At 31.3% G+C, this 14,541-nt stretch overlaps 1 protein-coding gene across 1 annotated transcript in view; it reads right to left on the bottom strand.

The window, feature by feature from the left end:
• LOC147072214 (cell adhesion molecule Dscam1-like) overlaps positions 1 to 14,541 on the bottom strand; it is a 207,701-nt gene that overhangs the window by 59,471 nt on the left and 133,689 nt on the right. The window contains exon 8 of the mRNA XM_085946707.1: positions 12,466 to 12,676. Coding sequence (XP_085802833.1) covers positions 12,466 to 12,676 — 211 coding nt within the window. The remainder of the gene's footprint in view (positions 1 to 12,465; positions 12,677 to 14,541) is intronic.

The following is a 14,541-nucleotide window of genomic DNA, read 5'->3' as shown; positions in this document are numbered from 1 at the left end:
ACATTTTAAAAACTAACTACCACCATATGCAAATTGTATTCTTAGTTCAATTAAAATAAATAGATATGAGTAACAAAAATTTGTAAGCACTATTTATGGCAAATATGCTTACCTCCATCCCTCGCTACTGTCACTATATATTATATAATATATGTAAAATGACGATTAGTTACACTTAAAAATAATTAATGAAATGTTAATATAGAGCGTATATTTATGATACAGCTACATTGCATACAATATGATCTACTAACAAAATAATTTTGAGTGTAAACTGCCATGTCATTATTGACATGTTTGCATCAATAAAAAATTACAAAAGCTCCATAGTTTTTGCTACGCTGAATAGACTAGCATGGTATATACATATTATATAGGTGGCAGAAAGCCTTTGTACGAGCACAAAGCTTTCACCGCTATTTTTCGAGGGGTGTAATAATATAACCAATAGTTATTATATTTACCTCGTTGAATTGGTTGTACCTTGCTGTTTTATTCTATATAATACTATAGTAAAATACTAATTGTTTTTTTTCAATGCATTGGACATATTATTTTTGTATACATAATAATATAATTCATTATATTCAACTTGATACTGTGAATTTAATGATGTTATTATAAAAAATATGATTAAAATAAAAGTTCTCACATAAATATCTTCCGTGGGAAGCTAAAAACTTTTAAATTGTGCATAAAATGCCACAGTGTTGACACTTCGATTCAAACTTCTAGAGGAAACTTTTGTTTGCAATAAAAAAAAAATGACAGTAAAGTACCTATTATTATGTAAAATATTTAATATTACTTTATAAAAAAACAGTTTTTTTTGTATAGTTAAACGTATCTTTATATTATGTATGCAGATATTTATATTATCTTTAAATATTTTAACATTATCAAATACCTAACTAAATAATATGTTATTCATAAGTAATCAAGTATTGAATGTATTATTTAAGTAGACTGTAAAGAAATTATTTGCAATAAATATTTATATATTTAAATACATTGTTGGTTATTATGGACATTTAGGTGTTATTCCTTCATTATTCTCAAAATTGATAACTTTAAAAATAGTTATAACTCATTACGTGTTAAAATATAAAGCATGTTAAATGTGGAAAATATTGATATAAAAATAGTTGTTATTATCAAACCTTTTAAGTAATTGCTTTTAGAATTGAAATTCAATCATATTAGCATTTAAATTAAACTTGAAATCTCCGGTTTTCGAAAATCTGAAAACCCTTAATAAGCCAGGCTTATACGACTGTGTTTATTTTATTGTTAGAGCATAGTCAAAAGACTCCATCTCAAAATGAAAACAATGGTGGTACTTAAGAACATTTATTATTATTTTAATAATATGTGTGAATTTTGCCTTTGAATACGTGACGTCATAATAAATGGCGCAGCGAATGTTTCCCCCACATACAGGCATTATTATTCATGACAATTTAATTAATTTAATATGTCGTGAGTGGTTACATTTTATAGCTATGCAAAATATTATCATGTACACTGGTTGAACCAAGCTTGCAATACTGCTTATATTCATTTGGTAATTAATAAATTTGTGTGAGATATGCGTAGGTATAATATGTTATCATTTGATACATTTAATTTAAAAAAACGTTTATTCAATTCATAATTATGATAAAGATGGTTTTTCTAATTTAATGAAAGATATACTTAATAAAGGAATATACACACTTCACCTCATCTCACCATTCAGTCGGCGCTATAGGATCAGTTAACCTACTCGAGATTCAATTTTATTATTAGCTCCGATTGAACCTATATGATATGACAATGCAGGCTCTTCTACTTGCACCTCATCGCACCATTTCACTGTTGGTAAATTGTTTGTTGCAAGTGAGTTAATTTTGAGAAGCTTTATATTAACGTCGATGAACATAATTAAAAAAAAAACTAAGTTTTGTGCGTGCGTATAGATTATTATCAGTATTATCACTTTGATCTTATTCGGAGCAATTGGGCTTACACGGATTGTAGGTTGTAAGAGGAACAGTTGTTAGTTATTCGCCCTATACCACTGAGTCCTTTCATTGGTCCAAAATAATTTACTAATGTAATAAATTATTAGACATTGAAAAAAAGGAACATTTATTTTTTAACTATCCATGGATTCGAGCCTGCGGATGGTAGTGCATAAGTATCATAGAACGAGTCAAGCCCATAATTAAATGAATGCAACGCGTAGAAACACTTAAACTTTATCGTGAATAATATTTTTATTTCCATATTTTTGTGATACGCAATACATGATTGTACACAAATTGAAACATATTTTTTCTTCTTTAGAAAACTCTAATAAGGATTATTCAACTCGTGGTATGATTTTCACAGTCATGTCATTTGTTACCTGTCAAATATTTCGCGCGTATTTTTTGACATATCATCATTTGAAAGTCTACCACGTTTTAATACAATGAATCGTTTCTCTACCATACAGTGCATACAAATCGTACAATAATACTACAAAAATGGCTCTTCGACGGTAATACAGCATAAATTAAATCAAACATTGGTAAAAATTGTCGCTCAACGGCTGTATTCGCAAGCTGACTAAACAACTTTAAAGAATTGGTAGTTTTTTGGATTGTCTGATACTTGTACATGTTTATCCAGCACGTCCACGTGAAAACTGCTGCTGTACTAGAAAGTGTAGCCGAAGGTCAAGAAATGTCAATTCCAAGAAGATCGCAGCAACTTGGCCTCTCAAATGGCTATTTATGGCAAATGTTTGAATAAACATCTTCTCTTACATCCGTATAGGATACAGATCACGCAAAAACTAAAGCCAAAAGACCACGGTCAGCATCACAAATTTGCCGATTATGTCTTGGAAGAGCGGGCAATCGATTATGATCAAAAAAAAAATCATCTCAGTGATGAGGAAAATTTTCACTGTAATGAATGCGGTACATGCATAAGCAAAAATGCTGTATTTGGGGCAAGGAAAACCAACAAGTGATCCAAGAGAGGCCATTACATTCTGTGAAAGTTATTGTTTGGTGCTATTTTTACGCTGGAGGCGTCATCGGGCCGTACTTTTTCGAAAATTATAAAAGAGCGACCATTACGGTCAATGGCGTCGGCTACATAGGTTGCCGTTTATATTTCGGGAATTTGCAACACTGGTATTGCTAGGTGCAATTTGACTTCTGTATTTTAAAGTTTGACATTTTTAACGGCAAAAGTACTCAGAACGTTTTAACAAACGGACGCTTTTTGTTTTTTTTTTAATTCATTTGAAAAATTTATCTCGGCCAAAAAAATGGAATTAACTCTTGAAAATTTTTTTGCGATTATTTTTAACTACTTTTGACGTGGATTATCACGGAAACAGTGCATTACTGAACTTAATGCTTTATATGGAGATCAAGCACCATCAAAAACTACTTTATATCGCTGATTTAGTGAATTTTATCGTGGCTGTCGTTCGCTCACAGACGAGCCGCGTAAAGGTCGTCCAAAATCAGTTGTTTCTCTAGAAAACATCGATGCTGTGCGTGAACTGATAATGCAAGATCATCATGTGACATACCGTAAGAATGAGACATCTCTGGGCATTAGTAACACTATCGTGTATAAGACCTTGCATGAACATTTAGACGTAAGGACGCTATGTTCCCGTTGGGTTCCGCATAATTTGACAATCGCATAAAAATAGGCGCGTGTCGATTGGTGCAAGGAAATGCTCAAAAAATACGATCGAGGTGCTTCAAAAATCGTTAATAAGATTGTTACAGGTGATGAATCTTGGATCTATACGTATGAGCCCGAAAATAACAGCAATCGACCGTATGGGTCTTCCAAAAAGAGTTTAAACCAACAAAAGTTGCTCGCGCTCGAAGCACTTCGAAGCAAATGGTCGCTTGTTTTTTTCGGAAAAATCTAAACCAGGAGAGGGGGTTGATGCATTTACAAACCATGTTTTGGAATTACTTTCTAGAAAGTGGCAAAAATGCTTTTCAGATTGGTTCAAACGCATGTAAAAGTGTATAAATTCTCGTGGAGAATATTTTGAAAAACAATAAAACTGTTTTTATTGATAAAAATTCGTTTTTGTTTGTTATTCCCGAAATATAAACGGCTACCCTCGTATAATAAGCAAACTGACTTTTTGTGTCTTGGAAATGAAATATTTCTATTTGAAAAAATATTTCGTTCCAATAGGATAGGGCACATGTCATATATCTTGGGAAACACCGGGTTTATTGCGTGAACATTTCAATGACCGTTTAATTTCAAAACTTAGTGACTTTAATTATCAATTAAGATCTTGCGATGTGATACTTATAGATTTCTTTTGTATAGCTATAGGTTTATGCAAAAGGAGGCGTTTATGCCAACAATCTACAAACTCTTGATGCATGACAACATCCGTAGCGTTATGACCGAGATAGAGCCCGAAATGTGTGAAAGAGTTATTGAAAATTGATATAAACGGTTTGTGAGATGTAAGATAATCCAAGGAGACTATTTAAATTTAATGATATTGTGTTACATGTGTAATTGTAAACATAAAACTATCGATTTAAATAAAAAATATATTCGCAAAAGTTAACGATGCCAATGTGTGTTTTATTTTAAAAATAAATTTGCACCAGAACTTGGAGAACCCTTTATAATTAAAAATTAGCATAATATAAATTTACTACACATAGGTTTTTACAATTCTATAGGTGCGTTGTTTGTATACATACTCTAGTGAAACTCATAAGCGAATAGGTACACTCTATTATGGTAGATACCTGCCCACTTCACATCCTTGCTTATTATGAAAGTTACATAATTACACCGGCAGTGTATAAATCTGTTAAACATGAGTTTAGTTTTACTACACGCCCATCACATGAGATGTTTTATCTTTCCGTTATAAAACATAAATATTCAGTGATATTCTAACAACATAAATTTACTCATGCCCATGTAGTTTAAGATAAAACATTGCAAGCTTTTTTTGTGTGGACAGGTCATTCAAATATTATATAAAATATAGGAGATGTTGAAAAAACTTTCTTCTATAGAGATAAATCAGGGGTTCCTAACCTTTTTGTACTCTAGAGCACATTCTAAAATATCGGTAAGGTGGCGGGCACCACCTATTTTTAATCGACAAACTCCTTCCATAACTTCTCATTTTCCCATAATTTATTTTCTTATATTCATAATTTATTAATAAATAATAAACAACAATGTTTCAAAATAATAAAACTATTATTCAAATTGCATACATACAGAGAAATGTATTTACAAAACGTAAACAATGTAAACAAAAAACACAAATACAAAGAAAACATTTTATAAAAAAATAGAATATCAATATGTCAATATGATCTTTGGCATTGCATATCATTGGCCAGTGCCTCATAATTAGGAGAGTACGATAATCCTGTTAGCAAACAATCATAAAGATGCTCATTGGTGAGTCGAGATCTATATCTTGATTTTATTAAGTTCATGTTTGAAAACAATGATTCGCATAAATATGTCGAACCGAAAAATAATTCAATTTTATATGCCGCTTTTTTCAAAAAATGGAAACTTTTCTCTGTCCACTGTATTCCAAAAGTCCTCTGATATTAACGATTTAAGCAAAATATCATTCTTAAGCTCCAAAATCAACTCTAGTTCTTTTGTTTTACCTTGAACAAAATCTGCAATACATGCGGCCATTTCCATTACATTTATTTGGCAAGTAAAAGGATTGATATAGAAGGAAACAAGTGGCTCGATATCTGTAAACTGCAAAAATCTCTCTTCAAATTGTTTTTTTAACACTTGAAGATGCTTAATAAATAATGACCCGTTTAATTCATTGTTACCTGGCATTTTATAATATGTGGGAAATGCACGAGAGAATTGATCTGCAGATGTGATATCAACCAATCCAATTTAGTTTAAATGACTTTACAGAGCTTATCATTTCAGCTATGTTTTTTTCTTTCCCCTGCAACTCCAAATTTAAAGAATTCAATTTTTCCATGATGTCTGTGAGAAATCCCAAATCAATCAGCCAGCGAGAGTCAGCTAGTTCATCATAATTTTCCTTTTTATCGTTTATAAATGTTTTTATTTCTTCAATTAAACTCACAAATCTTGTAAGAAACTTTCCTTTACTGAGCCAACGTACTTCAGTATGCAGAATAAGATCATGTTTTTTATCTTCAGTATCTTCTAACAGGGCCTTGAAAAGTCGGTGTTGTAAAGGAACTGCTCGAATAGAATTGATTATTTTTCTAACTATTTTCATAACGTGTTCAAATGGCAATATTTTACAACACAGAGCTTCCTGGTGGATAATACAGTGGTAGGACATAAAGTTTGAAAATGATTCATCCTTCTTGCAGAGGGCAATAAATCCTTTGTTTTTAACTACTATTGCTGCGCCCCATCGGTGGTTATCGTAGACAGCTTGTGCAAAGGCATATTTATTGACTTGGCGTATGTTCTGAATCTATTATAAATATCCTCACCCCTTGTCTGTGCTTTCATTGGTAATATTCGCAACATATCCTCTTTTACTGTGAAGTTACTAAATACCATTATCGCCATAACTGCTAACTGTGCGGTGTCTGATATATCTGTTGACTCGTCAAATTGTAGCGAGAACCAGTCACATATTTCCACGGCAGTCTTTAACTGAGTTTGTATGTCTGTTGAAATTGCATGTATTCTTCTTGTGACGGTGTTATTTGACAACTGTAAGTCTTGTATTGCTGAGACAATCTCACGTTTGTTAGAAAATCTACCAAAGGAACAATCGACACCAGTCAAAAATAGCTTTTAAACAACTCACCATCGATGAAAGGTTTCTTCATTTTTGCGAGCATGTGAGAAATTTTGAAAGAAGCAATTGTGGGCTTTTTAGAATTTTCCACATATCTAGTAAAAACAGTCTGTTGTGCAGTTAGACTTGATTTTAGTTGACATATTTTTAGTGGATAATTCACATCAAAAGTGGCATGAATTGTCTGAAAGTGTCGTTCAACAATATGTTTTTTTCGGCACTGCAATACTACTACCACACAACAAACAGACGCATTTATTTTTCACATTAAAGAAATAATATGATTCCTCCCAGTTAGTGTTAAAATTATAGGTTTGTTGTCTTTTACTCGGTCCACTCATTTTAGAACTATATAGAAGGAATATTAAAACTCCTAATTCGTGTTTCGTCAGACGAAGATGTCTCCTAGCTAACTGTCGCGACCCGAACGGGGCAGCAATCGCAATCGCAATGTCAACAACGCGGTTCGAGGTGGGGAATGCTATTTGCACATCACTCCTTGTACACGCCGAAAACCCAAACTGAGCCGATGATCGCCGAAGCAATCGGGACGGTACGAGCACGTGACTACTGTCACGTGCTTTGGCGTTCATCGGCTCAGTTCGTGGCGTTCGTTCACTTCGGGTTTTCTGCGTGTTTAGGCTAGCGTGAAAATTCTGTCTCTGTCGAATAGTGGCGGGCACGAGGTTGGAAACCCCTGAGATAGATCCTAAATGTATGACGTTGAAGCAAAAAAATAGCCACTTGCCTACGGATTAAGTTAGGTATAAGTGACTTCGTATTTTTTTTATTAACTATATCCTTGCTTCTTCGTACAAGGTGGTTGTTAGTAATTTGAACAATCACAAACACCCAGAATATAATAATATAAATATAAATGTCTTTCCATTTTTCTTGAAAATATGCTCGATTAAATCTAAAATATCTAATATATAAAAATTAATATTTGTGTGTTTGTTTGTTCGTATTTAATGCGCAGCCATACCGTTCATCCGATTGCGATAAAACTTTGTAAACTTATTGCTTGCACTTGCGGGAAGAGTATAGGCTATACTAATATATAAAAATGAATGTCTGTCTGTCTGTATGTCTGTCTGTCTGTGTGTCTGTCCCGTATGCGTTCCTATACCATTCATCCGATTGCAATGAAATTTTGGTAAGTGGTTGTATGCATACCCATAAAGGTTTCTGAATTAGAAAAATCATCATCTTCTTCTTCTTCATTATATTTTCTTTTATTCGTATGGTTCCTATACCATTCATCTGATTGCAATGAAATTTAGGTAAGTGGTTGTATGCACACCCATAAAGGTTTCTGAATTAGAAAAATCATCATCTTCTTCTTCTTCTTCATTCTATCTTCTTTTATTCGTATGGTTCCTATACCATTCATCCGATTGCAATGAAATTTTGGCAAGTGGTTGTATGCACACCCATGAAGGTTTCTAAATTATAAAAATCATCATCTTTTTCTTCTTCTTCATTCTATATTCTTTTATTCGTATGGTCCCTATACCATTCATCCGATTGCGATGAAACCTTCATCAGTTGTTGTGGTAACACCCGCAATGGTTTTTGAATTAGTACAACCATCTTATTCTTCTTCTTCTTCTTCTTCTATTCTATATTCTTCTATTCGTATGCGTTCCTATTCCATTCATCCGATTGCAATAAAATTTTCGTCAGTAATTATGCCAACACCCGCAAAGGTTTCTGAATTAGTACAACTATCTTCTTCTTCTTCTTCTTCATTCTATCTTCTTTTATTCGTATTGTCCCTATACCATTCATCCGATTGCGATGAAACCTTCATCAGTTGTTGTGGTAACACCCGCAATGGTTTTTGAATTAGTACAACCATCTTTTTCTTCTTCTTCTTCTTCTTCTTCTTCTTCTTCTATTCTATATTCTTCTATTCGTATGCGTTCCTATTCCATTCATCCGATTGCAATAAAATTTTCGTTAGTAATTGGGCCTACACCCGCGAAGGTTTCTGAATTAGTACAACCATCTTCTTCTTCTTCTTCTTCATTCTATCTTCTCTTATTCGTATGGTCCCTATACCATTCATCCGATTGCAATGAAACCTTCATCAGTTGTTGTGGTAACACCCGCAATGGTTTTTTAATTAGTACAACCATCTTCTTCTTCTTCTTCTTCTTCTTCTATTCTATATTCTTCTATTCGTATGCGTTCCTATTCCATTCATCCGATTGCAATAAAATTTTCGTTAGTAATTGTGCCTACACCCGCGAAGGTTTCTGAATTAGTACAACCATCTTCTTCTTCTTCTTCTTCATTCTATCTTCTTTTATTCGTATGGTCCCTATACCATTTATCCGATTGCGATGAAACCTTCGTCAGTTGTTGTGGTAACACCCGCAATGGTTTTTGAATTAGTACAACTATCTTCTTCTTCTTCTTCTTCTATTCTATCTTCTATTCGTATGCGTTCCTATATCATTCATCCGATTGCAATGAAATTTTGATCAACTGTTGTGCTCACGCCGCAAAGGTCTCTGAATTGTTACAACTATTTTCTTTTTCTTCTATTCTATATTCTTCTATTTGTATGCGTTCTTATACCATTCATCCGATTGCGATGAAATTTTGACCAGTTGTTGTGAGCACGCCCGCAAAGAGTTCTGAATTAGTACAACCATCTTCTTCTTCTTCTATTCGTATGCGTTCCTATACCATTCATCTGATTGCAATGAAACTTTGGTGAGTTGTTGTGTCCTTGCCCGCAAAGGTTTCTGAATTACTACAATCATCTTTTTCTTCTTCTATTTGTATGCGTTCTTATGCCATTCATCCGATTGTGATGAAATTTTGACCAGTTGTTGTGCGCAAGCCCGCGAAGGTTTTTGAATTAGTACAACCATCTTCTTCTCTTCGTATGCGTTCCTATACCATTAATCCGATTGCAATGAAATTTTGGTGAGTTGTCATGCGCATGCCCACGAAGGTTTCTGAATTAGAAAATCATCTTCTTCTACTATTCGTATGCGTTCCTATACCATTCATCCGATTGCGATGAAACTTTTGTCAGTTGTGTGCGGTTTCTAAATTAATATTATATAACATACAAAGTTTGTTGTTTGTTTGTTCCATCCAATTTTGATTTTTTTTTTATTACATATTTATAACATTAATAACGTTTTCATATTTTGGATTCGATTTTAATTTAGTGTTCTTATGTTTGACCTTTACTCCTATTATAATTATTTTCATATTGCCATATTGTATTACACAGATATTTTAATATTAAAGAAATAATTACCTCTTATTATTTTTCAAATATCTAAGATAAATATAACCACGAAGCGACCCCGTGCGAAGCCGGGTACTTCAGCTAGTAATATCTAAAAATTGAAGTGACAATCTAAAATTATCAAAAATCTAAAATGTTATGATATTTGTGTGCTTTCCAAAAACTCTTACGATAATAATAATGTAATGTTAAATAAGCCAGGTAAAAATAATAGATACATTTATTATAATGGTGACTATAATTAACATAAACTTAGTAATACAAAAAAGTTGAAGTGAAATAAAACCATCGCTTTTATTACATTTTCACAGCTGTTAATCTCATCCGTAAACGTAACGTTATTTTATTTATATAACAAACTTCCTTAATATTTAAAAATAATACAGATTTAAAACAAATAAAAGCACAAGAGCTAAGTAAACTGAAACTTTAAACGTAAAAGTTTGAACATCTTGTCACTTGTTTAATTATTTAATTGTGATTTACTTATTTAATCCTAAAAAGCGGCTCTCGTGGTGCAGTGCGTAAGGCGCTGACATTCCATCCGGGAGCTCCGGGTTCGATTCCCGATGAGGTCAAAATATATTTACATAATCAAATAATATGTAAATTCCTCAAGCCTGAGAGTTTTAACACTGTAATTGGGCTTCACAGCCTGTGGTGGTGTTAAACAAAAAAATTACATGTTTAGAGTTTAAAAAACAAATCACTCTCTGCATCATACGTATTAACTCATTTTTTTGTTATTTCCCTATATAATTAGGGGTTTGAAAGGAATATTTTTATTTACAAATTCATAGGTATAAGTATTACTTTCTAAAGGAAAAAAACAGTTTACTTGTGAATTTCATACGGCGAAAGCATACATTTTAAAATACACGTCATGATAAAAATAAAGATTTTTCACTGACAGTTTAAAAATATTTTTTTCTGTGTCCTAATGACGTTGAAAAATGATAAGCGGTAACTGGAAAATAAAAGTAGGTACCTACCTATAATAAAGTATACAGCGGAATATCTAGAAGACTCGGTAGGTAGTATTAATTACATCAAATAAATTTACTATAAACGCTTCCAATTTATGGTTTATTTTTATTAGAAATAGTATACTTTTACATATATATTTACAAAATCATCTGGTTGTAAACTTTTTGTACGTTAATGATAGGTATTATAATAGATTGTCTGTTATAATATATTTAGACTTTCAGATGCTCAATAGTTTAATATAATTTATTATTTATCCCATAAATTATTGTATCATTAAATTAAATAATATATTATGAAATGCTAAAATGTCATTTATTTACTTATTTCAATAATAGGATACACATAAAAATCATAAATAGTAATTAAAAATATGTTTTATAATAACAATGCTAATTGAAATATCAATTTCTGCTCGATTCATATATTGACAATGTAAAGCAGTTTGAAATTGGGTATATGATTATTAAAGTATCTTCGTGTATTTGTATAAGGTTTAAATCACCGCATTAATGAGAACACGTTGATCTAAATAATTAATTACAAATATGGTTCCGTAATAAAATTAAGATTTTGTATGAAAATATATAAATATAACAAATAATTCTATCAAATATTTATCAAATGTGATAGTCAATGAATGTATTGTCTCTATGGAGAGAGATTTCCGAGGTATTTATGGTACAGTGAATGAATAATTCTGAATTATTGAACATACATAATTTTGAAAAACACTTTCCGAGAAAATATATTATAACCAATAGAAAAAATTCTTGAGTGAGTGAATGAACAGGTATTAAAAAGGCCAATAGTTAAAATTTGTCGCAATTAGTACGTCGCCTTGTAGCATAGAGGTAAATGCAACGGACGGGGCGTTAACCCAGGAGATGCAGGGTTCGATTCCCTACCGGGGTGGCTTACTTTTTTCAGGATTTTTTCTATTGGTTATAATATATTTTCTCAGAAAGTGTTTTACAAAATTATATATGTTCAATAATCAGAATGGTACATTCTTAAATCTTGTAAATTATTCGTTGAATAAAAGAAATAGTTAATTATAAATTCTGAATTATATTAAATTATAACATAGTCTAACTGAGTGCCCTATCTACTGAGATTTTAATATTTATACCATATTCTTATTAAACTATTTGTGCTATTATTACAATATACATACTTAATACACAACTTATCTAATTGTCATTATGGAAACTAGTTGACTTTCCTACGGTACATTGTTTGAATTAAATTTACTTATGCTACTAATATTCACATTTGGACATTTTTATTTACGTACTTCAATATTCCATATAATAGTCATAACTAATTTCTACATATTATATTATATATACACACATAGACAGTATGATAATATACAAACCTGTAGCAGCGGGTGCAAATGTGCACTTAGATAATCGGTGACCGTCAGTCTAGTCTCGTGGTTGCGCTCACCAAGTGAACTCGCGGCTCTACATGCCCACCGGCCAGCATCTGAGAGCTCGACGCGGCGCAGGCTTAGAAGATCGGGAGCGACGGAAACTCGCAGCGAAGCCTGCACTTCCCGGAAAACTCCATTTTCCTCGCGTAGCCACCTGGACCAGTACCAATACAATTTAGCTTCAGAGTTCGCTCGTACGAGAACTTAAAGATCTAATTACTGATACGCCACGAGTTTCAAAACAACAAGGTTGGAAAATCTTTTTTTTGCAGCTAGATAAGAGCCTTACTTTGTCGATAGTCTTAATTGTTGTATATTATATAGAAAGAAACCGTTTATCGAATAAAATAATAATAATATGGTTTTAGTACACGCAATGAGTACAATGTGAATTATTGTATTGGATATAATTTATATGGTACATTATTATACTACATTTTAGTAGCTGATATATTATATATATTCCTTAAAAAATCGTAAGATAATATGAAATGACTACTTTTCTTTTTATAACTAAAAATATATCCAAGATAATACGTTGGTGTAATATCATTGTATATTACTATTTAGAGTATGGATATATTATATATAGATGGATAGATGTTCGTGTGCTCGTTCTTTCCAATTTTGAATCTTTATCACATATTTAGATAAAGTTAACACATGTATATTGGCTTAGGTTTGAAATCTGTGTTATTTTATTGTTTTATGGCAACTATATGGCGGTGAATTGATTCGAAAAATGTGATTATTATTAATTTAATTAATATTTAATTAAAATTTATTTAAATTTTAATGAGAGATGGGTATATTATAAGTAGGTAAGTGTATATTATAGTACTTGAGATTCTCATTTTTAAACCTGTTTTAACAACACCTTGCCAGTGAATAATAATTATTATCAACTCAAGTTATTTTAATATTCAACACATAAATGCATAATCTATCATATTATATGGTACAGGGCTTATAATGTTTGTATTTATACTGGCATTTGTTATTAATTATAAAATAAAAAACGGATTACTCTACAATTAAACACCATTTTAAGGATAAAAATAATAATAATAACATCACTGTGTGAGTTTACAACCATATTTAGTGCATTTCAATTTAAAATTTAAATAATGAGTATGATTTGGAGAAAGTTTTGTCTAGATAAATAGTTATTTTTGCTATCGGTATGATACAAATTGAAACCAACAAAAAATATTTTTATCAGCAAAAAAAGTTTTTCACACTATGATCACATTATTAGATTTTTATAAAAATATTGGTATTTGCAAATAATATAGTGGTACTGTTTATATTGATGTTGAATGTATTTATTTTTTATAAAATATAGAGACACACGTATTATAATTTAATGCATTGATGGCTATTATAATATACTCCAAGAATGATGGTGATGATTGCATACATTTTAATAACGTAAAACGTCAGAGACTAAATTTTAGAGATGCCAATCACTAAGTTACTGAATGATACGGATAATTAAGATATTGTTCCTATTAAGCAGATAATAGCGTATTTTCCTATCAATGTTAGCGGTATGAAAGTGCTTCATCAAATATTGACACCTTTTTGTCTATGTCTACTAGATCTATTTTCGAGAACAAAAATAGTATATAAAACATATAGAAAAGTGTGCTAAAATTGTGATTACATATAAAAGATCATAATTTGAGTATTACATTGACTGAAGCAATTACTTTTCACCTAAATTTAAAATTTTTACGCTATAAATAATAGTAACGCTATCAAATCTACGTCCAAAGAAAAATTCAGAACTAATACTATTTTTAATTAATAATCTTCTCTAAATATATTTTTTTAATCCTAATAAAGTACTCATGATTGGAACACAAAGGTTAACGAAATTAACGAAACGACTTAGAATAAAACCGGGGATTAAAAACTAATTTAATATGAAATTTATTATTTGATTAACATTCAACTCTTTCTAATAATATACAAGTCATGAAAAAAATACTACATAGATAAAATTTTTCGATAGTT

Source organism: Rhyacophila brunnea, unplaced genomic scaffold (assembly GCF_057557595.1).
Source record: "Rhyacophila brunnea isolate RB1 unplaced genomic scaffold, BYU_Rbru_1.0 scaffold_2, whole genome shotgun sequence".
Taxonomy (NCBI): Eukaryota; Metazoa; Arthropoda; class Insecta; order Trichoptera; family Rhyacophilidae; genus Rhyacophila; species Rhyacophila brunnea.
Note: the sequence above shows the minus strand (reverse complement) of the source record. Positions and strands in the feature narration are given on the sequence as shown.